Below are 24,783 nucleotides of genomic sequence, written 5' to 3'. Positions count from 1 at the left end.
CGCGAACACATTCATGAAAGTTTCTTTCGAAGCTTAACAAGCCTATGAATATTGAGTAAATACCAGTCGAATAAAATGTAACCTCGAACCACTATATATGCTATTATTGTGTTTACATTGAAAAATTTAATATCAATAAACAATAAACATTTTGTTTTTACATTTCGAAATGTAAGGATGCACTGTAATTTTCATACGTTTTACAGTAACATTGCGCATTCGCCTGCATTCCTTCATATTCAGTATAAACTGATTTTGAAGGTTCGGCAAATAGTTTTGTTCAGTTATTTCTGAGCAGCACCTTTAAGGTGCAAGCAATTAAGTTTTGTCGGTGAAATGACAAGCGCAGCGTTTAGTCTTTCTGGCTTTATCATGTACACATTGTACGCTTCGACGTTTAGTTATTTCACTATATATTTGATTATAAGAAAATAGAAATGCAATTTTATTTCTCTGCATAAAAGTCAATTGATATACAAAACGTTGTGGCGACTTCCCGTGTTTAGTGATAATAAAACAGCATGAAGATAAAAAGGTTCAAGCAATTGATAACGTTGGCTGAAAGATGAAAGTACAGACACCTACATAAAATCAACTATGTGTTTGAGGCTATTGTCGGATTAATCTGAAGATTGCATGCTAATTTGTAAAAAAGACAGTTTTAAAAGTGAACACGAACGTCGCCTATGTTCTGAAATGAAATTGACTCAATGCAAGAACATTGAGAGCTTCACATGAACACTTCTTATGTTCAGAATTGAAATTTATTTAACAAAAATATACATTGAACGTGGCACGTGAGCACCGCTAATATTCACAATTGAAACGGACACAATCTCATTAGATTGAAATATGATTTAGATCTCTACATCAACTCAATTATGGATAATGAGAGCAAATCATCGCACTCGTGAGTATATTTTGTATATTTTGTAACATGTTTACAGTCAAAATTATAACTGGCCTGAGCAAAATCCAATCCGAGACATTCACTGTGAAAAAGAGCGAACCAAATGTACAGAATCAAACGACTTTGATATTTAGTATTTTGATAACTGAAATTTCATTTGATGACTGAATCTTTCAATTTCAGGAAATCTATTGAAATGTTTCAGTATACCAACAAACCTTTAAGCCGTTGTTATATATTTGCCCAAATCTTACCAACTAAAAAATGAATGATGTTATAGTAACTTAGAGAGTTGTATCAAAACTCATCCTTTAATTCACGAATTAATACCAGCTTTAATTATGTCAATTGTAATAGGTGCTGTTTGCGAGGCTATTTGCATTAAATATGATGTCCTACTCGAAAACACATATCCCGCGGCGATTTGCATCCATAAGTAATCTATGAAGCCTCACCAGATAACGGTAAATCATGCGATGCGCACCGCTAACAAGGGTTTTTGTGGCTAGTTATATCTTGTCAACATATATTCATTTGGTCCTTTAAATTGCATTCACTCTCAGAGTTGTTTATTTTAGCTGACAGTAATTGGTATTGCACCTTTTTTACGTAATATAACAACAACAACAATCACATTTATTTCGGCAATTAAGCTACAAATAAGCTCCTAGCCTACAATTAGATAAAGCAAATGGTAATTCTTCACGTAAAGATTGCTGTGATTGTTAGTTGAATACAGAGGAAGAAAGATATTAGTATTACAGGTCAAAGATCGTGAATGTAATGTTAGTGCTTGATGGTCATTAAATATTTATTTGTTTACATAAACATAATATACCGAAATCGCTTTTTGGTATAATGAGAAAACTATTTAGAATATATAAATATTACAATATTACAAAATTATAACATGAAGCCTATCAGCTACAACTGTATTTAACAATGGTTGTAACTTCGTTCTCAGCAATTATCCATAAAGATTAGTTTTTTTGTCCCTGACCAATCACTTCACAGGCAGCAAGGTTATATTTGAACTTTTGACCTTGGTACTTTACTTTTTTTAAGTCACTGTAAAGTTTTTCTTGATCAATGAATTTGTTATACGCGATGTTTTAATCATCCTTGATCGGTCACTTTGTTGTCAGCATTGCAGTGGTCAGTGACATCTTCGTCATTTGAGTTCATTTGACTGTCTATTAGTTACTTTGTTGCTTGCAATGTCCCGCGAGTTTTATATCGATTATTTGTAAGACATTTAATCAAAATATGTATGTATCCTTAAATAAATACGGTACACCAAATTATCAAAATAGACTTATGTTTTTAATCCGATAGCTTATCTAATGGTTTGTTTAGGAACTTTTTGTAGTCCTCGCTGTTCAAACATGCTATTTGCATAGCAAATAAGGCATTTACTTTACTCCTATTTACGTCCGTTTCCTCTTTTATTGAACAAAACACAGCTTATTTAAACGTCGGTATTACACTGCATGCTATAAGACGTACTCAATTTTTTGCTGTCATTTACTTTAGAAGTGATAGACAAATAAAATGCAGCAACGACAAATTAGCGCCCCGCGCCGATCGAGACGACAATATTACGTACATATTTTCCTACAATAACCGAAGTATTTGTCTTTTTATTAGGATCGGAGTTACTGTTCCTGTGTCGTAAGAATAACTAGCGTATTTACAAAATATTTTACAAAAACGTGCATATTCTTTCTTTATGGAAGGGGGTTTGTTCCGCTATGGAAGGGGGTTAATTCCGCTATGGAAGGGGGTTAATTCCGCATATGCAAAACTAGCGAGGGGGTTTATTCCGCGTATGCAAAATATGAAAGGGGGTTTGTTCCGATATGCCGTTTTTAATAAGGGGGTTTCTTCCGAAGGGGGTTACTTCCATACACCTAAAAGTTTAGGCATCGTCATTTAAAATGAAAGCATGTATAGATTAATTAAGCACATGCCTATCATGGAAGAAACTTTTCGCCTTAACTAAACTTTTGCTGAGAAAGTGTCGGCTTATTTTGTATTTTTCGTTTACAGAAAGTCCCGTCTTGGCGAATATCTAGTTTAAGCCTAATGTGTTGTCCCTGATTAGCCTGTCAAAACTGTGCAGGTGAATCTGGGGCGACACTTTACGAACAAGCGTTAAACCCCGTTTTACCAGACCGCTGCTTAAAGGAATTCGCATCTCTACATCGCTTCACAGTACATCTGTCATTTATGGAAGGTAGTCGCCGAATATCTTCTGTAACTCAACATCAGAAGATCGTGCACCGTAAATAAAGATAACGTGTATTTCTGTTTAAATCAAACAGGGCAATCACAACCTCCTTTGCCAAGTCCAAAGCAGATAATTCTAAGGCAAACGCAAAGCGTTTTTTGTTAATCGTTGACTTTTATTTGTGTCGTGTGACGCGGCTGCTGGATGCTACCTGTTTTTAACACTATTTCGATACACCGAATGTTTAGCAACATAACCCATTTATGCCTAGTGAACTCTCCCATCCTTCTAAATTGGATCAATTTATTTCTAAAATTAGGGATGTCTAGTATATTTATTTCTATATTTCTATATTTAGAATATTTCTTACAGAATTCCTTTAAGCAAACATCGCAAACCCTGATGAGACGCCGCATCATCTCATCTGGGTCTACGCTGTTTGCCAAGACCTTTTTTCTAGACGCTAGGCATAAATGGGTTAAAAGCGAACTTACACAATAAAGAGTAAAACACATAGCTATTATCAATTAGACTTGTAAACTTCCGGCATGGGAATGAATCCAGTATAATTATATATGTTGAGTGCTGTATCGGCACATGTACGCTAATGAAATTAGAAGGTTTTCGAAACGCGTTATCAGAGGCCAATAAATGCTCAAGTATAACTCCCCTCAACTCTTCAAGTACATAAACACGACACATCTTCAACTTACCACGGTAATTTATTGGCATATTAAATGTTATAAATTACATTTTCACAGCGACCCTTCCCGGTGCGAACGATTTACGATCGATAAGAAAGTTACAACGAGGTTTACATCCCACTAAGTAGTAAATATACGTCGCGCGTTTAAAGACGATATTTTCGCATGTGTTGGTGTTCTATAGTTAACCCTTTGCATGCTGGGAAATTTGTCGTCTGCTAAAATGTCGTCTGCTGAATTTCTAAAATTAGCATTTTCTTCGATTTTTTTCAAAGAATACTATCATAATAGCAAACAGTTTGGTCTAAAAATCTCCAGTAAAAAAACAAGAATACAATTACAGAATTAATAAAAAGTAACCCTCAACGGGGCTCGAACCACTGACCCTGGAGCCATGGAGCAAAAGTCTATCGCTCTATCCACTAGACCATCCGCTATCATACAATGATGATGATGGTATTTTTTACTTTATAAATGCAATCTTCGTAGTATCAAAAAATACAACGACATAGAGGATATTTGTTGGATTCGGTGGATTATCGATTTAATATTAATATTTAATATATTTTTCTATGATCACGAGTGAATTAAAATCGATTTTCCACCGAATCCAACAAATTTCCTTTTTATTTTATGCCTTTTTTAACCGTTTATATACATTGTTAAAGACTTAAACTAAAGAATTTCGATTGGATAATGATGTCATGTCGTTAACGAAATGACGTCATTTCACAGTTTGAAACGGTGAAATTATCAATTTTAATTCACTGATATTTCTCTATATACCACCGAAAAGCATTAAATAAAACAGTATAATTCTCCAAATTATTCAATCGTTTCGCGTTGCAACGCTTTATAAGTTTCAGGTTTTTAAATCGTCAAAAGATGCACATAATGGATATTTTAGAGCATGGTAAATGTTCAGTATTACCGTTTCCTCGAAAATATCATAACTTCAAGGAAAATTTGCGAGTCTGAAACATTTTTTTTCTCAATTTTGTCAATTTACCAAAACGTGAAAAGGCCCCTTTAAATAACTGTAATAAGATTAAATGGACCGTCAACCACGAATGACGAAATGAAAAGTCCCAAAATACCGTATTTTTTACAATTATTATTAGTTTATATTGATTAAAATATCATGACTGGTATATTACATATTACATTCGTGGTTGACGGTCCCTTTAAAGGTATTTTGGCCGCGTTTATTTATGTTGTTTATAGGCGTAAACTGCGTAATGTGATTAAGTAGCTGTCCGGTGTTGGTATACTTTAATTAATTCTTCAAACAGAGGCTTAGCAAAAACGAGGCGTGTATTCTTTAAACGGTGATTATCAAATTTACGAAACTCAGAATGCATGATATGTGAACACTATTGTATTCCTTAAATAAACACAAATTAGTATGACTATCAGGACAAATATGGTAAATTAATGAAACTATCGACAGAAGCTATCACACTAACATAGACAGAATGAATAATTAAAATTATATTTCACAGTTACGACCAAATGTAGATGTATAGACATTACTAATAGCTTAATAATTAAAGCATACACACGTAGACCTATTTCAAATGCAAAATAATTCATAAATGTTATTCCGATGTTGCGCAACCATACGAGTTTCGCTCTGGAAAAACGGAGCTAAATGCCCGTGGGTTAAGTGCCCTCCTAGATTACATGTTCGTACGTCACACGCTAATCTGTAACGACACTTCCCGCACTTGCATTAAGCCCCGTTCACTCAGAGTGATGCTCATATAGGGTCACACCACACTATATGTAATTGCTATTTTTTGTTTCAAAATGTAAGGACAATATACAACATTAATCCTCTTTGTTTTGTACGTGTCTCATTCTAAGGTTAAACTTTATATTTCATATATTTTAACACAACATTATACGTTTCTTCATATTTAGTATAAAATGATTCTGAAAGTTCGACCATAGTGTTTTACAACTATTTCTGTACAGTACCTTTAATATGCACGGCATTAGTGTTTGCGCTTGATATGACAAGAGCGCACATTTATTCTGGCTCTTTCATGTACAATTTGTACGCGTCGACGTTTGTTAATTTCACTATAGTTTGTTTGACTTAGAAAAATCGTCAAGTTAAGATACAATTTTGTATCTTGCGTACAAGTTAATGCATAGACTAAATTATGTGGCGACTTTATCTGTTTAGTAACGATAAAGACACTCGCTGTTTGGAGATTAAAAGTTTTAAACACTAGGCATCGTTTTCAGAAAGATGAATGTGTAGACACCTGTAAAAATCAACAACATGTATGTGCCGGTTTGCAATATTATTCATAATAAAGACAGTTTAAGAGATGACATATGAACATTTCTAAGAACATTTCTAATGTCCAGAATTGAAATGGACTTAACGTATTAACATTGAAAGTTACACAAGGATATCGCTAATGTTTAGAATTGAAATTACAAAAACAAAATATATATGGACAGTGGCATGTGAACATCGCTTATGTTTAAAAGTGAAATTGACGCATTAAATATGCATCGAAAGTGGCATGTGAGCATTTCTAATGTTTAAAATTGAAACTGACGCGATCGTGATATACTGAAGTACGAATTAGCTCTCTTCATCAACTCAATCATGGATAATGAGAGCAAATCATCACACTCGTGAGTATATTTTGTATATACTGTAGCCTATTTACATTCAAAAGGATGACACATTTTGTTGAATTTCTATATCGTAATACATATCGATACATATACGCATACACCGTATGTTCCTTGTATGCATTAAAACGAATAATTGCTAAGCATTGAATCAACATTAGCTTCTACACAATTTTAAGACTATATTGAGTCGTCACTAACAAATAGTACATTGCAATGTTAATAATAGGGAGCCATGGACATGTGTACTGTATTTTATTTGCGTTTTGCCCCTCGTTTTAGAAATACAAAAATCATTTGCAGAATCACACAAATGCTGTTCAAAATGCATCCCGGGCAATATAAACTGTGCACCTACATATATGTGAACATGTATTCTTTATAAAGTGCCAAGCGATTTCGTTTCCTTGAGTGTATTTGATAAATAAACTTTTAAGTGATATAGATCTATCGGCAAACAGTTTGATGAAAATGTATTTTATCTTTAATCACTTGCAAATTGACCTTAGAGACCCGCATTAAAGCTTATCTCTTAATTATCGAATTGATACTATCCTTCTTAAAATATCAATGTAGTAAATCGCAATATGACATCAAATCACTACAAATTAAACAACCCTACAGAAAACTCCAAAACCCAAAATAAATGGCAAGTCCTTTTCGGAGAACATGAACTTAATTGGAAACACATATTTAAAGGGGCCTTTTCACAGATTTTGGCATTTTTTTAACTTATTCATTAAATGCTTTATATTGATAAATGTAAACATTGGATCGTAAAAGCTCCAGTAAAAAATGAAGAAAAAAATAAAAAAAGGAAAAGAACATTGCCCGGAGCAGGTTTCGAACCAGTGACCCCTGGAGTCCTGCCAGAGTAATGAAGTAAAAACGCTTTAGCCTACTGAGCTATTCCGCCGAGTACACATAATGGCGTATTTTATACGTTATATAAGCAATCTTCGTAGTTTCACAAAATTTAACGACAAAAACAGAACTCTCCAAATTATTCAATCGTTTCGCGTTGCAACGCTTTATAATTTTTAGGTTTTAAAATCGTCAAAAGATGCATATAATGGCTATATTAGGGCATGGTTAATGTTCAGTATTACTGTTTCCTCACAAATATCATAACTAAAACGAAAACTTACGAATCTGAAACAACTTTTTTCAATTTTGTCAATTTACCAAAGCGTGAAAAGATCCCTTTAACATGCAATATAAAGCAACTATTGAAAGCACACTGAGAAATTTTCAATATAAATACATCTATAGAATTATAGCTACAAATAAATATATCTTTAAATGCAAATTATCTAACTCAAATCTGTGTGACTTCTGCGGTGAAAACATCGAAACTATAGAACATCTTTTTTGGGATTGCAAACACATCCAGCCTATTTGGAATCAATTAGTATCTTTTCTTGAACAGCAGCAACTAAACGTGAAACTATCTTTCTTAAATGTAAGTTTCGGAATTTATTCATTGAAATCAATAGACTGTAATAATATTGTGAATTTTATTCTTATATTGATGAAATATTTTATCTTTAACATGAAGTACAAAAAACAAGTACCAAATTTTCATTGTTTTGTCCATAGTCTTAAACTAAAAATCCAGATTGAGAAAAAAATAGCCCTCAGTAATGACACATTACAAATCTTTGAACAAAAATGGAATCGGATTAAATTCTCATAATGTTCGTCCACTTATATACATTTCACTCTAATGTTAGTTTATCTTTCTATAATATTTGTGTATATTTTTGTTCAATCTTATAAGATCATTGTGAATATACAAAAAAACACACAAGTCCAGTATGCTTTCTTCCGACTTTATACAACTCATCATTTTTCATAACTATTCTTCTGTTGTTCTTTTCTTTTCTCTTTAGAAAAAAATATATATTAGCATATATTGTATAACATGTCTGAACTTCATTGCTTTGTACAATCACTATGTTGTATGATCATATACATGTATACATTGTATGTATTATATTGAATAAAAAAAATGACATCAAATCAAATATGATTTCCAATTGGGAAACACACATTCCGCGGTGCTAAGTGTCATGTAATATTTTGTCGACATGCATTAATTTTGACTTTGATTGCCATTCGAGTCGTCTTATTTGATCTTCGTTGACAGTACTTGGTCTTGTTCATTTTGTACGTTATCCGTGGCCTTTCAATCAGCAACTAGTATATCTTAATTTAACTTTGATTGTCTCTTCGTTCTCAGCAATGATCCGTTCAGATAAGTTACTTTTAGTTCAGTAAGTTGTCCTTGGTTAATGAAAACACTCTAAGCAAGGTTAAATTTGACATTAATACTTCACTTCGTTGTCAGCTACGGTAAATTTTACCTTGTTACTTCACGTCGTTGCTATTAAGGGTATTTTTTTCTTGATACTACACTTATTGGTCAGCTAGGGTAAATTTGTCATTGATTGTTCACTTTTTTGAAAGTTAGGGTAAATTGGTCCTTGATATTTTACTTCGTTGTCAGCTAGTGAAAAATTGTGCTTGATCAATTAATTTGTTTTTAAGCGATGTTTCAATCATCCTTCGTCGGTCAATCCGTTTTCAGCAAGGACTTACTTCAGTGGTCAGAGACAGCTTCGTCAGCAAGACTTCATTCGATCTTGGTCAATTTTTATGTTGCTTGTAATGATTCGCGAGTTTTGTATCGATCATGTGTCAAACATTACATAAAAATATGTATGTATCCTTAGATAAATACGGTATACCATATTATGAAAAGAAATTTAAGTTTTAATATGATAGCTTATCTAATGGTTAGTTTTGGCAACTTTCTGTAGTTGTGATTGTTTAAACATGCACTCTATTTGCATAATGCATTTGCTTAACTCCTATGTAATTCCGCTTCCCCATTTTATTGGGCAATTTTAAACAAACGCCTTTATTGTTAAGCATAAAAGTTCACAGTTATTCTGCTCTTGTGGAAAATTCAACTACGTTGGCTATTTAAATTCCTCGAAAGTCTAAAAGTTATTAGACGTGCTAAATTTATTATATTATATATATGTTATAGCCAGGAGGTACTTTCTTTCTTATTAGTTGGTCGCGTTAGCGGCCGACTAAATTTACAGAGCATATTTTGCAAATCAGTATGTGCTTATCTACGCTAAGGACGGTAACTCACTCCGCTAGGGACGATTTCCGCCGCCTGTCTGCATTGCAGACGACGAATGCTTAGGAGCGTCTGCTCTACTACTGCAGTGTGTGTACCAGTGTTTACCAGCTTGTAAGAAGACATTGGCCAGTCTAGTGTGTATCATTGAAATCTGTACATATTGGCTGCTTTCAGGGAAAACGGGGCTTAATGCATGGCAAATAAGATTAGCCTGTGCACATTGATTAGCCTGTGAAATGCGCAAAGCTAATCAAGGACGACAACAGCAAACAACTTCAGTGCCTTCAGCGCTTTGATTTAAGAGTAAAAGAGTTGCATAAGAAGGTATTAGTAGGTAGTGGAACTAGACACAGCAGTCTGTATCAAACAGTATTAACAACCAAACAATGTTGCATGATTCAGAGATAATATTCTTTCTTTTTTAAGGAAAATACAGACGTCTTCATACAATGTGAAACAAACCCTTACAATCTCTTTTTCGAAATATGTTTTTATAGTTTTCGTAAACCGTTTCAACGTCAGTATTAACGCTGCAATGTTACACTAAGCATCTTCTCCCTGAGCTATTATAATCATGCTATTCGAATAGTAATTACAATACTGCTTTATGACAGGGATTACCTACTGTACAGGTGTAAACCACTGAATTACACATTCTGTTCTGCATGACACTACATGCCACCTAATATCACTACTACAATGTATCCATGGATAAAGAAGAATGTGCATGTTGTTTAGATTTTATCAAAAGGTATTAATTATATCGCCATTTATTCTAAATATTATATCACTGGCAAAAATCTATAAATTATTCTAATCACATTTAGCCGCTGGAAACATAATTTTTATTCATGTGAAAAAGCCATCTATAAATCCAACGGGACAAATGGCCTGTTATAAAATTAAGAACAGTGAATGTCTCAACATCAATAGCTACCGGTATTTAAAATGGTCCGTAAACATGTTGTTTCGAACAACATTAGTTCAGATAAAAAGTAACCAGATGCATCATACAAATATGTGATACTACGATTGTCCGAAAATAAATAGAATAGATGAACTTAAAAAGTCCTTAAATTAAAAAACTTCTGAATATAAACAGCATGTTAAACGTTTAAACGGCCAAATCATTAAAAATGAGAACGTATGAATTAATTAAGCACATGCTAATCAAAGCTTATGCCCCGATATACTAGAGCGCGACTTACATATTCGTTTTATATTGAGACACCTTTTTGATTTGTGTTACAATACTTAACCCATTTATGCCTAGTGGACTCTCCCATCCTTCTAAATTGGATCAAGTTATTTCCAAAATTAGGGATGTATGGTATATTTATTTCTATTTTTAGAATATTTCTTACAAAATTTCGTTTAAGCAAACAGCGTAGACCCTGATGAGACGCCGCATTATGCGGCGTCTCATCTGGGTCTTCGCTGTTTGCCAAGGCCTTTTTTCAGGAAACTAGGCATAAATGGGTTAATTTTGCATGACAATCTAAAAGAGACGAGGCCCCACTTCTGAGGTTACACATTCATTTGAAAACAACAACAACAAGGATCTATACATTTTTCGAACAAATCGTATTTTGCTGTTCGCTTGGGTACGCTGGCAGTTGACCCACAACTGACTATTTACTATTGTTTATAGAAGTAATAAACATGATATATTGGTAAATGTACACACTTACTGTCAGAAATGAGTTGCATCTTTTGTGCGTATAAATATATTAGCATATAAATCGTTATCTCTGCGCTCGTACCTCAAACTAAACAGTCGCAGAATGAAATTACTTTATAGTTACCTAATATTCCAATCAATACCTTAGCAAAAATAACAAGTCACGTATAAGCAATGTGTGGTTGATCAACGTTGTTTATTATAAATAAAACAACATAGTTAACAGCTTTTGAATTCGAGAGCTTTACAATGTTTATCAACAAAATCCAATAAAACCAGTCTACCTAAGTAGTACACATAACGTCACAACCGCGAGTATCATAAACATTCTTACCTGTGAACATCACCGGAAGACCGCCTTGCGATTGGTGGTGGACCTGCTAGTCACGATGACAAGCGCGGACCTAGCTCGTCGTGTAAAACCAGTTGACACTTAAATGCACACCATGATTGACTCATTGCCCCGGGGCTTGTTCATGCACAATATGTACACAATATGTACGTAGAGATGGGTTGTATACGAGTTTTTCAATATGTTTAAGGTCCATAAGGTCCAGTTTAACGTAACACGTCCGAAGGGCTAATGAATGCTTGCTGTTGGTGATTGTTGATGAACGATAATGAATTCTTGATTTCGAAGATTTAAAGATAATGAATGCTTGATTTTGGTGATTGAACGATAAGATAAGGGATCTATTGCCGGAAACGAAATGACCGCCTCGCTGGTTGAAAGGTAAATAATTCTGTTTCATATGTATCGGTGTCCGCTATGGTCGCGTGATGGTTCTTGGTTTTTAATGCATTTCGCAGTGGATTTAAATACCGTGCAGGACATTTTGTTAGAAAAATGACATTTGTGTGAGTAGCTTTATTTTTATAAGTAGAATCTCTCTTATCTATATACTAAAGAATGCTATCGGCTTTAACGTATTTTTACACTTTATATGACATTGTTCAAGTAGTACTAGAAGTTATTGTTGTAGTACTAGTAGTAGTGAGTGTAGCAGTAGACGGAGGTGTAGTAGTAGTAACTAATATAGAGCGTTTTTGTATATTTCATTTATCCTATATTAAATGATAATTTGTGTAAAGGATTCAGGCATTTTGAGATGCAAAAAGGAGCTTGTTCAAGATAAAGAACGCATGAGCACATTTAATAAATACGAGGTGATGCTAGAGTTGTTATTGTATCTGATGAAGAAAGTTCACTTTTAAGCGTCAACAATAAGTACATACATGCGAATGCAAATGTAAACCTTCTTGGGGTCACGTGAAGTATGCTTCTTTCTCTGATTTCAGGACGGCCGGAGAGCCGGGTACATATCGGCGTACAATCGGCGTCTTAAGAATAGCGGTTGTCGTCCTTGCCGCCGTCATTGTCATCCTTGTAATTGCATTCGCCGTCGTAGTAACCCAGCTTAAGGAAGAATTATCCTCGCAGCCGGGGGACTGTCCGTCCACAGACAATATCAAACTAGATCCGCCGGACATTTTACCGCCTTTTCACGATCTCACGCGGGTCGAGATCGCTTCAATAAGAGAATTCATGTATTCAGAGAAAGACTTGAGTCTAGTTCGAGCGACGGACATACAGACGAACAATAGTTACATTTACCTCATAGAGCTTAAAGTGCCAAAAAAAGACCAGGTGTTGCAGTATTTAGATAACGGGCAGGCACAGCCTGTCCGAGAGGCTTTAGTCTTGCTGTTTAGGGGCGATAAACCGGAACCTTACATTCAGGAATACACGGTGGGTCCCCTACCAAATCCGTACTACAAAAAAGATCAGAGGGATTTCCCTTTCAGATATCGTCCACCTACAATCCCCGAGCTCATCGGCGTTTATGAGAAATTAAACAGAGAGCTTCATGAATCCATTGGCAATATTTTAAAAGAGAGTTATGGCGGTTCACTTGTCGACTGCGAAGACCAGTGTCTGAAATTCCAGCAGTTGTCCGTCATGCCGACAACTGCCAGTAATCAACCTAGAACAAGGAAGGTATGGTTCAGTCTCGCGCCGTATATCGAATTTTACTCACTACATCCGTTAGATTTCGCTGTATTGGTGGACATGACGAGTACGCAACCTAAGGATTATCACATTGATGCGCTGTACTACGCGGGCGATAGATTTAAATCCATCGAAGAACTTCAGCGGGCTTATGAGTTTGGGTCCGTAACGAAAACCAAAATACCCTTCCCAACTAACAATAAAGATCTTTATTCAACATTGAACCGACGCGGGAGTTTGTTTCCATCGGACTCAAAATTGCCTCCCAGGGAATACGAACCGGACGGTCAGAGATATTCTATAAATGGGAGGCACATTGAATATATGGGATGGCAATTCGATCTCCGCATGTCAACATCTTTCGGGCCGCAACTGTTTGACATAAAGTACAACGGAAAGCGAATCGTTTACGAGCTAAGCTTACAGGAAATCGCTGTATTTTATTCGGCTAACAATCCGTCGATGCGTTTTGCAGACTACACCGATAGCAGCATTCTCATCGGAGGTGGCTCCAGAGGATTGGTAGCCGGCGCCGATTGCCCGCATCACTCCACATTCCTGAGCGCCGACCACTCATTCGAGTTCTCCGACGATGCTGTTCGAAATGACCGAGCGTTCTGTATATTCGAACACAACACCGGGCAACCCATTCGTCGGCACTTGACCTCTAACGGAGAGAACAAGTTTTATGAAGGAATGATGGACATCGTTTTGACCGTTCGCACTATTCCCACAATTTTAAACTACGACTACATTTTTGACTTCATATTTCACCAGAACGGGGCAATAGAGGTCAAGTCCGTCTCAACAGGATATATCCTCGCGTCCTTCCGAAACAGCGCAGAAGATGATTACGGGTTCCGTCTTAAGAACAATATCATAGGAAACATCCATCACCACATGTTCAACTTTAAAGTCGACATGGATATCAATGGACGCCCGAACCGATTTGAGACCATAGAGATCGTACCTAAGAGCGTTGACAACACTCTGTGGTCGAGTAAGCTCGATGCCAAATACGAACAGACTATGATGGTCCGGGAACAGCAGAAAACGGAAAAAGCTGCCGTTGTCGACTTCGATTTTACTAGACCCCAATATTACACGTTTTATAACAACCAAGTTAAGTCTCCCAACGGTGTGCCTAAAGCTTATAGATTGTTGATACATGGAATGTCAAAACAGGTAAATATTCGGTTCTCCCAATTCTTTTTCCATTTTACTTTAATAATCGAGTTTGATTTGTAATTCCAAAATATTGTGCACTCATATATTAAATATGAAGATCAGACAAAGAAATACTAGATGACAACATATATATGATTATTATGTTTAAAAAGTAACATGTACTTCAGTTTTAACGGCGCCTAACATAGCTTTCTCTAATGTGATACTTTTACCATAATACTGTATCGAATGCATCAAAATGATTATGAATCGAACTTCTTTCTACTTTATTTACCAAATATATATATTTGTGTACAAGACATACAGATTATAACTTAAATGTCAATTGTTTCCTAAAAAATAACTAAATTATATTTATAGGTAAGCGTTCAATTTGCCGAATTTTTGTGGTTTTCGAAAATTTAAATACACACATAAGGGTTTTTTAAGGACATGTTAACAGTATGTTTTAAATGATATTTTTGTATCCCAAAACTGTGATGGTGACGCATTTTCAAACGATATGTCTTGGCTCCACCCTTTCTCCAAACCAAACTCTTTCACAGCGCGGTCGTTCCGTCCATCACAATAGACCAGTCGCGGTTTGCGGGATTCTATGAACATTTTTAACAATTTGAGAAAACACAATTCTGAATGACAAAAAATCAAGAAATTAGGTAAACTGATGGTAATTATAGTAAACTTCTTCAAAGATGTGTTTCGTCCTTTCTTGATTGTAATTAATTTCGCAAACACGCGCAAATCAAATTTGATAACATGCATGTCTTTATTGAAACAGAGACACACGCACGCAAACCCACACGCACACACAAACATATATTCTTATTACTTCGTTACATGGTAACTCCTTAAAACAATTAAAACGAATGACCTGGTCATATAACCGGGAATTGAGCGGAAAAATCGTTTGCGCTTAACTGTCCCTTTAACCTTACTGTTCGAATAACTTTACAAAATCCTATACACACACATACCAATACATTGATTGTTAATCGCCGATTTATCTCTTTAGCTAGTAGGACACATGATTTCATATTTTGATAAAGAGGCCAGATTGCTATTAACGCATGAACTCGCTCAGGGCTAACGAGTGAACAAGATAGATGTCGATTTATCATCCTGCAATATTCGATATCAGTACGTCGTCCCGTTATCCCATTCTTTTATCAAAACGGTCGTCCGTCCGCGCAGGTTAAATGTCCAAATTTGCGCAATACAAACATTTTTTAAATGTTAAACAGCATATTTTAATGATACATGCCCATATTAAAACAATATTATGCTTTTCAGATGTTGCATAATGCATCGTGCATAAAACATTGTGAATAAACATTTACATAATAATTAACATAATTCGCCCGAAAAATCACATTTCTTGCACATTATATGTAACAGTAGAGACAATAATGCATTGAGCAAACCGACACTGGAAAATTAGCCTAATCTGTGCTGTTTATAATATATATTATGTAACATATGGTCGTTGCTCTGAGGAAACTGGTTGTAATGCGTGTACGTTAACTGTCGTCCCAGATTAGCATGTGCAGTTCCGCTTTTATGGTATTTTTCGTTCAAAAGAAGTCTCTTCCAATCGAAAAAATATATAAGCGGAAAGTGTTTCCCTTATTAGCCTGTGCGGACTACACAGGCAAATCTCGGACGACATTTTACGCACATGCATTTAACCCCGTTTACCCAGGGACACGCTCATAGTAACATTATGTAACTGAACCGTAAGACAAAGGTAGTGCTTCTTACATTACGTTTCGATTGGGTACTAGGATACCACTTGCATGTTGAACCCATTTATGCATAGCGTCTCGAAAAAGGCCATGGCAAACAGCGTAGACCCAGATGAGACGCCGCATGATACGGCGTCTCATCAGGGTCTGCGTTGTTTGCTTAAAGGAATTCCTGAAAAAAATATTTTAAATATAGAAATAAATATACTAGACATCCCTAATTTTGGAAATAAATTGATCCAATTTAGAAGGATGGAAGAGTCCACTAGGCATACATGGGTTAAGTATTACAATAATTCTCTGTTTCCTCATGCAGCTGCTGTTCCCTGATCGCGGCCAGGAGCCGTCAGTCGCGTGGGCGCGCCACCAACTCGCAGTCACGAAGTACAAGGACTCGGAGCGCACGAGCAGCTCCCTGTTCTCGATTTGGGACGGCGAGGCGCCCGTCGTCGATTTTCGGAAGTACATAGAGGATGACGAGGTTATTACAGATCAGGTACGTTTGCACTTTCGATTAGCCGTAGTACATATTTTCACCGTTGTTTTAAGCTGACTTAAAATCTATTCATTTTCATTTGATTCTGCTTTGTAACCTTGTAAATGTACTAGTTTAGAATTATTAAGTATATTACGTTCAGACTTTCTGCACAACAGATCTTCTATTCTGTGTTTAGACAGTTTCTTTGTATTTTTTTAAGATCCTGCTTTGTTATCTTGTGTTACTAGACATTAACTTAAGATACGTTCCGTAACAAAAGGATTTTTAACTTGTGTTTACTAGCTGCATACTTGTATCAGCTTACCGAACAGGATAATATGTTACATGTAATTTTCTCATAATGCGGACTCAAAACACACATACTTTAAGCACAATAATATTTGCCGTGACATCTTTGTGGGTTTGATTATCAGAACATACATGCTCGTCATTCAGATTTTTTCACTATCTTACCATATAAACCTTTTCCATTCAACACTTAAACCGCAATCTATATTCATAGGACCAGGTTGCTTGGGTAACCATGGGGATGCACCACATTCCCCACATGGAGGACCTTCCTGTGACCCCCACAGTCGGGCTTGACCTCAGGTTCTTCCTTCTGCCCTACAATTACTTCGACGAAGACCCGGCCATGGGATCTGGGGATGCAGTGAGAATTGAACCTAGAGACCAGCAGAATTTACATCAGGGAGTTCATATAGAAAATTACGGAAAAACGGACGATAAGTGTTTTCCGAGGAAATCTAGTTTTTATAGTGAAATTAGAGATAACCCCGGCCGTTTGTTTAACTAAGTTTAGTATTGTTATTGATTTGCTCAAACTGGTTTGTGTTAGAAGTGTTCAATGAACGGAGCGTTGGATTATGGAATAGCACGTGTTTTGTATCTACATGTAGTTTGTGTGTGGCTCACATAGTGGTAACTGGCAGCATATACCTAATTGTGAAAAAAATGTTATGTTGGCAACAGCATATTTGTTCAAGAAAGACAACTCAATGTAGAACTTAAATGATAAAGAGTTATATGCCAATAATTGGCACGGAAGTTATTAAGAGTGAACAACATAAATTTGAACACGCGAATTTAAATGTGAATAATTTACATGATTCAATTAAGCAAGGGAACACGGTCGGTTATTCTCTAAATAAAATGACTGAATGAATTGCAGTTGCATGTGCACGGCTCCTATGCAAGCTGTTCAGTTTTTGTAAACTATTTACATAAAAAGTACTGTTTGAAATGTTAAATCTGTAGACTTTGTTACAATGTTCGATATATGAAATGTTGGTTTCATAATTATCATAAACGCAACAATATTTCATCGCGTTTGTTCGAAATTGTTATTTGAACATACGCTGATTCCACTGTGCTGAACTTGTACATATCTTACGTGACAGTTAGTAGGAATCGCTTTCGGTGATGCATTTAAGTTTACGATAGGTTGTATGTTCAAAAATAGCAACCGGACATTTATTCATTCATTCATCCTTATTACACGTAAAATATGTGTTCAGTCTATAATTATGTTAAATAAAACTATTAGTTAATCATCTCGTCGATATCATGTTATTACACAAGCGTTTATGATTCAAATGAATTTTTTTTTAAAGAAAGTCTATTGTATATTTATTTTCTGGTTCTTGTAATTTTATTAGCTTGAATATTCATAGTAAGTCTACTGTATAAATATGTATAGGTGCGTGAAGTTGGCTTGCCGTTCGACGTTCGACATTAGCACAACATTCTTATTACCGAATGTTGAGCTGGCTCGGCATTCCAGCTCGACATTCAGTTCGATATTCGGAAATAATAGTGTACAATTAATTTTGAATTTCAAGCTGGCTCGGCATTCAAGCTCGACATTCAGTTCGACATTCGGATATAGTGTTGTATGCTTCTTTTCGAATGTTTAGCTGGCTCGGCATTCGAGCTCGACATTCAGTTCGATATTCGAAGATAATGTTGTACAATTATTTTTGAATGTCGAGCTGGCTCGGCGTTCCGGCTCGACATTAAGTTCGACATCCGGAGATAATGTTGTACAGTTATTTTTGAATGTCGAGCTGGCTCGGCATTCCAACTCGACGTTCAGTTCGACATTCGGATATAGTGTTGTATGCTTATTTTCGAATGTTGAGCTGGCTGGGAATTCCAGCTCGATATTCAGTTCCAGTTCAGCACGACATTCAGTTCGACATTCGGATATAGTGTTTTATGCTTATTTTCGAATGTTTAGCTGGCTCGGCATTCCAGCTCGACATTCGTTTCGACATTCGGAGATAATGTTGTACAATTATTTTTGAATGTCGAGCTGGCTCGGCATTCCAGCTCGACATTCAGTTGGATATTCGGATATAGTGTTGTATGCTTATTTTCGAATGTTGAGCTGGCTCGGCATTCCAGCTCGACATTCAGTTCGACATTCGGAAATATTGTTGCACAATTATTTTTGAATGTCGAGCTGGCTCGGCATTCCAGTTTGACATTCAGTTCGACATTCGGATATAGTGTTGTATGCTTATTTTCAAATGTTGAGCTGGCTCGGCATTCCAGCTCGACATTCGTTTCGACATTCGGAGATAATGTTGTACAATAATTTTTGAACATTCAGTTCGACATTTCGAGATAATGTTTCAGAATTTTTTTTGAAAGTCGAGCTGGCTCGGCATTCTAGCTCGACATTCAGTTTGACATTCGGATATAGTGTTGTATGCATATTTTCGAATGCTGAGCTAGCTCGGCAATCCAGCTCGACATTCAGTTCGACATTTCGAGATAATGTTTCATTTTTTTTTGAAAGTCGAGCTGGCTCGGCATTTCAGCTCGACATTCAGTTCGACATTCGGATATAGTGTTGCATGTTTATTTTCGAATGTGTAACTGGCTCGGAATTCCAGCTCGACATTCAGTTCGACATTCGGAGGTAATGCTGTACAATTATTTTTGATAGTCGAGCTGGCTCGGCATTCAAGCTCGACATTCACTTCGACATTCGGATAGTGTTGTATGCTTATTTTCGAATGTTAAGCTGGCTCGTCATTCCAGCTCGACATTCAGTTCGACATTCGGATATAGTGTTGCATGCTTATTATCAAATATTGAGCTGGCTCGGCATTCCAGCTCGACATTGAGTTTGACTTTCGGATACAGTGCTGTATGCTCGTTTTTGAATGTTTTTTTTCCAGCTCAACATTCGAAAATATGCAAACAACACTATATCCGAATGTCGAACTGAATGTCGAGCTGGAATGCCGAGACAGCTCGACATTCAAAAATAATTGTTAAACATTATCTCCGAATGTCGAACTGAATGTCGAGCTGGAATGTCGAGCCAGCTCAACATTAAAAAATAAGCATAAAACACTATATCCGAAGGTCGAACTGAATGTTGAGCTGGAATGCCGTGCCAGCTCGACACTGAAAAATAATTGTACAACCTTATCTCCGAATGTCGAACTTATTGTCGAGCTTGAATGCCGAGCCAGCTCAACATTCGGTAATTTGAATGTTGTGCTAATGTCGAACGTCGAACGGCGAGCCAACTTCACGTACCTATATTATACAGATCTAGTTAAATAATGTTAAGCTTTGAACAATTTCATCTCAACGATTGCACATAAATCATGGTTTTATGCACCATGTAAACTTGTTTGAACCGGAACAGAACAAAACTGCAACGTCTCATTAGTCATAACATTATTGTTTCAAAATCACTGGTGTAAACCTCAAATATTGCAACACAACCTTTAAAGTAGCGCACCCCTAATAATTTCCCGCGATTTATTTTACGATCATTGCCGATCTTCATTTATCGGTTATTTCCGAGAGATGATTTTTTTTCTTCAAACTTTGAAATTTGATATATGTTTACGTAATTCCTTTATAATACAGTATTTTCACAATTTAAATTGACTTTATATAAAATATATAGATCTATACCAAATATCTGAAAAATCCGATTTCGCAATTTCTTCAAAGATCGCAGAGCCTTTTTAACTGTTTATTTATTTATATCTGATTTAAGCATGAGACAATGTGAAGCTGTAGGGTCGAGTGGTTAAGGCGATAGACTTGTAATGTTTTGGGATCTTCCCGCACAGGTTCGAATCCTGCCGGCATCGCATACTTTTTGCGGCGCTTTTTATTTATTTTCTAACGTAATTTGATTTAATATAGCATATAAGCTATGTTTATTGTTAAATATGTTGCAATTTGTATGCATATTCTTCAATTTTTTAAAATTAAAACAACGTTATGGCTAAATTGGGTGATTTGCTGCAGAAAATACGATTTATGCATGGTGCATTTTTATTTTTATTTCAAAAAGTAAACGATAAATCTCTCTATTTCTTGGTATTTTTGCTGTATATAGTGTATCTATCAAAACTAAGTTCAAAATATTACTTAAATGATACTATTTTGAATTTTATGACACTTTGTTTTTAACCAACCCAATTTTTACTGGGCTGAAATCACTTACATTTCATGGCGCTCTTCTAAAGATAAAAATTTGTAAAAAATAAATGTCTGTAAAAGAAAACTTATTTCATCTTGTTTAAACTTTAAACACCTTTACTGCATATGTACACACTAAATGCATGCCCATATTTGGAAATTTGAATGAATTATGGAACTTTTATATACCCCTGGGGTGAAAATAAACTGGACAAAAGCCGAGAGTGGGGGTGGTTTTGAAAAAATCGGTATATTTTTTTAAAAAGCATGGAAACCCTACCTACAAATGTGCATGTAGTTCAGTAAAATGATGCTGATTAAGAAAACAAGAAATATCTTTAAAAAAGATATACGGCGTAAATAGTTTAATGAATGAGATCAAGGATAGCGAATGTCTTTTTCTGTGCAGTTCTTAGCTGCATCACACGCAGTACGGGATGTTACGGGGAGTTTTCGCGGCTTATTTTACATTATAACATATTGCTGGTCATAAACCTATAGATACAAAACAGAAAACCAAAAGAAGAATGGAAGTGAAATTTAAACATATGAGTCAACCGGCCACACGAGAACAAACCTGTTTTAGTGGTCTGTCGGGCATTGCTATTTGATTCGATTATTAACAGTATCGAGAATCATCGTGCTCATGCTTAAAGTGATATTATGGGCATTTTGCACTGTTGAATTGAGCTGAAAAGAATTAACAGGTCAAAATAGTTAGTTAAAATGTGGTTACTGATCAATTATCTGCAACTCACCTTGCTACCAGTTGTTTATAAAAATATATTTTATATTCGATATTCTTACGTGACCCACCCAGTCCTGTAAGCCGAAATGATCCGTAAAACAATATTGTGTCTTTGTGTCGTATGAACAAATCTGCACTAAAACTAAATTTAGGTTCAACTCGTAAACGCATGATCAGTTGTCAAACAAAAGTACGGTTAATATTCAAATGCATTATTTTTCTCTTTCTGGTATATTGTTTTAGTATGTTGATGCTGCATTAATTACTATAAGTGTATATGAAGTAGAAACATCAAAAATAATCAACGGTTGCGATAGACACCTATAAACTGTTACATGCTCATAATATCACTTTAGTACATTAGGCAATATGGTGGAATAATTATTGTTAAATTTATTAAAAATAATATTTATCATTGTATTGTTGAAAACACATTAAGAATCTATTATTGACATACCATAATTATATTGCTGAATATCTTCTTTTAACATATTTCTGGTCTTAAGAAAATTCCAGGTAACCTAGTTCACGGATAGCGTCTTTATTATATAACGATTATTTTACTGACCGCGAACTCCGGTGATGACCTGTATATAAACTCTGAATGTCCGCGACTTGAACCGAAACCTCGCGGGTTGAAATGCAATTCTTTAAAGTGAGGCCTCGCTTCCACTGCTCTTTATACTTTTACATGTTAACATGTTGACAGGAATATGGAAGTAAGTACTAAATATGAGAATATAGCCTTTTAAGTATAAACGCTTTTGCGCTGGTAATACTCTGAAAATAAAAGGTGTACGCACAAACTGTATTGATGTCGAGAATTGAGTGTAAAACTGTTCTATCTATTAAGCCTTTTCATTAGAGATAAAATTGTTTCATACAGTTAAACAGTGGTACAAAGACGCGGATATGTTTCCAATGTTCTGGTGGTATACTCAAATCAGCCAATGGAATAAATGAAGTGTATTCATTCGTACCTAGCCGCGGGAAATTTTATTTGAATTTTATTGGACACTTACAAAGGTCAAGTCAGGGTGAAAAGCTGGCTTATGCAGCTTACGCCGAAAAATTAAATATGTGATAATCAGATCGATAACATAAACTATTTAAACCTGCTAGTATATCCGATAAAAATATATTATAATTGTCTTTGACAGTGTTGACGTTCAGTTGTTCGACCGCATGTATTTATACATCTCTTACACTTCTCAAGATCTCTTATCGGCTTTGGAAACGATATAAATTAAATGTCACCAACTAATCTTTCAAGATATCGATTGTCCGAGTTACATAATCCCCATTGACACCGTTTAACCATTTTTAATCGTTTTTTTTAAGAGAAAAACAAAAGAAACTCGTTTGAATAAAAGTGAACCTAAACATGTAGCTTGTCTAGAAAATGGCGGACAGGTCGTTGCTAACGAGTGCGCCCGATTAATCGATCGCTGATTGGTGGATCAATTCTAGTGGGCGGAGCGATCATAGATAACGCGTCATGTCAATAGCACGGTTCAACCAATCAATATGCAGCTTGGCCATTTTGTTTTATCGTTGAAGGAGGCTTGTTTCTATCAACAGCTAACCTCCTCCTCCCCACCTGCCGCCTTGAGTTTGGTTTTTTCACTGTGATGTACCTGTAAAGTTAACCATAACAACTTAATATATTTTGTATTGTATTCTTCGATTTTATGTCAAAATTATGGTTTGTCAAGAACTCGCTTAATGATGCCACTTATGTTTACCTCATGTGTCCATACTAGTGTTACCGTTTAACGTTGTTGATCAATACAACATGCCAAGGGGCAGAGTTTGGTTGTTTTTTGTTTTTGTTGTTTTGTTTTTTTACTGTGATGTACCTGTATTATAGTGTATAATTAACCTTAACAACTTAATACATTTTGTATTGTATTGTTCGAATTTATGTCAAAATTATAGTTTGTCAAGAACTCACTTAATGAAGCCACTTATGTTTACCTCATATTTCCGTAGTGTTACAGTTTAACGTTGTTGATACAACATGCCAAGTTGCATTTTCGTCACAACTTTGAACTGTGTTGTAACATTCATTATACATGTAACTTGATCTGCGGTTTTTTGCCACCCAGATATGTCACATATAAAAATATGTTTTTTTTCATATTTGACATATTATGGTTTATGTTTACATCACATATAAGAAAATAATGTTTTATATTATACATACTTAGGATGTCTCAGTTTTGGCATAAATAAATGCCCATATTCAGCATAATCCATCTTGTGTCTTTATATATGTCATACTAGTCCAACCACACCGGTCCCTCCTATACTACTTGTGGTTGTTCTGCATTTCTGGATCTAAACAGACCATAAATATATAATATCACGGATTTTTTTATAAAAAAGAACTGTTTACAACTTCAATTTCGATGTCTTCTTCATTTCTAATCATGAAAATACATGTTATTTTTTTAATGCACATGCAACTTACTTCACTATGGTAACATCGGATAAATTGAAACCTATTCAATGTATCAATATTGACGACATTACAACGAATAGTCACACCCATAGCTTTCTAAAGTTACAGTTTAATACATGCACCTATTGTTTTCCAATGCGTTTTTAATAAAATCAATTGAACATGTTTAATAAATATACCGCTTAGGCATAATTGATTTCCATACATTTAAATGAAGAACTTTTCTGTTACATATGTAACTCATACAAATGAAGGTGTTATCAATAATTTTAACAAAAGTAGTCAGCTCTAATACTTGGACGCATAATGTAAGCGGTTATCTTGTACGACCTTAAC

The 24,783-nt window shown here is 35.4% G+C and overlaps 2 protein-coding genes and 1 long non-coding RNA gene across 7 annotated transcripts in view; 1 reads left to right on the top strand and 2 right to left on the bottom strand.

Annotated features, from left to right (window-relative positions):
- The window catches only part of LOC127880334 (putative amine oxidase [copper-containing]), a 61,314-nt gene extending 49,384 nt beyond the window's left edge, over window positions 1–11,930 (bottom strand). For both annotated transcript variants that reach the window (XM_052427744.1, XM_052427743.1), the window contains exon 1: window positions 11,672–11,930. The gene's annotated coding sequence lies outside the window, so the exon portion shown is untranslated. The remainder of the gene's footprint in view (window positions 1–11,671) is intronic.
- LOC127880335 (putative amine oxidase [copper-containing]) lies at window positions 365–18,099 on the top strand. Of its 4 annotated transcripts, none has more exons than XM_052427749.1 (4): window positions 365–910; window positions 12,637–14,533; window positions 16,595–16,774; window positions 17,280–18,099. In XM_052427749.1, exons 1-4 carry the CDS (start codon window positions 882–884, stop codon window positions 17,571–17,573), a joined length of 2,400 nt encoding a protein of 799 aa, XP_052283709.1. In that variant the 5' UTR covers window positions 365–881; the 3' UTR covers window positions 17,574–18,099. The 4 variants fall into 4 exon arrangements, with proteins under 4 accessions (XP_052283709.1, XP_052283708.1, XP_052283711.1 ...); XM_052427748.1 differs by lacking the exon at window positions 365–910 and adding an exon at window positions 5,907–6,499; XM_052427751.1 differs by lacking the exon at window positions 365–910 and adding an exon at window positions 11,934–12,070.
- Window positions 18,100–22,898: 4,799 nt separating this feature from the next.
- On the bottom strand, window positions 22,899–24,667 carry LOC127879807 (uncharacterized). Its single transcript, XR_008049244.1, has 3 exons — window positions 24,457–24,667; window positions 24,190–24,323; window positions 22,899–23,620 (listed from the first exon to the last, which is right to left on the bottom strand). It is a non-coding gene; the product is annotated as an uncharacterized LOC127879807 (long non-coding RNA).
- Window positions 24,668–24,783: the final 116 nt, after the last annotated feature.

This window comes from Dreissena polymorpha, chromosome 4 (assembly GCF_020536995.1).
Source record: "Dreissena polymorpha isolate Duluth1 chromosome 4, UMN_Dpol_1.0, whole genome shotgun sequence".
NCBI lineage: Eukaryota > Metazoa > Mollusca > Bivalvia > Myida > Dreissenidae > Dreissena > Dreissena polymorpha.
The sequence above is the reverse complement of the archived record's forward strand: the minus strand, read 5'-3'. Positions and strand labels throughout refer to the sequence as shown.

Bases quoted from the DNA above. Each gene is read 5' to 3' on its own strand.
- LOC127880335 (XM_052427749.1), top strand. From the start codon at position 882: ATGGATAATGAGAGCAAATCATCGCACTC. The intron at 911-12,636 runs GTGAGTATATTT...CTCTGATTTCAG, and splicing joins GAGAGCAAATCATCGCACTC to GACGGCCGGAGAGCCGGGTA. The intron at 16,775-17,279 runs GTACGTTTGCAC...CTATATTCATAG, and splicing joins ACGAGGTTATTACAGATCAG to GACCAGGTTGCTTGGGTAAC.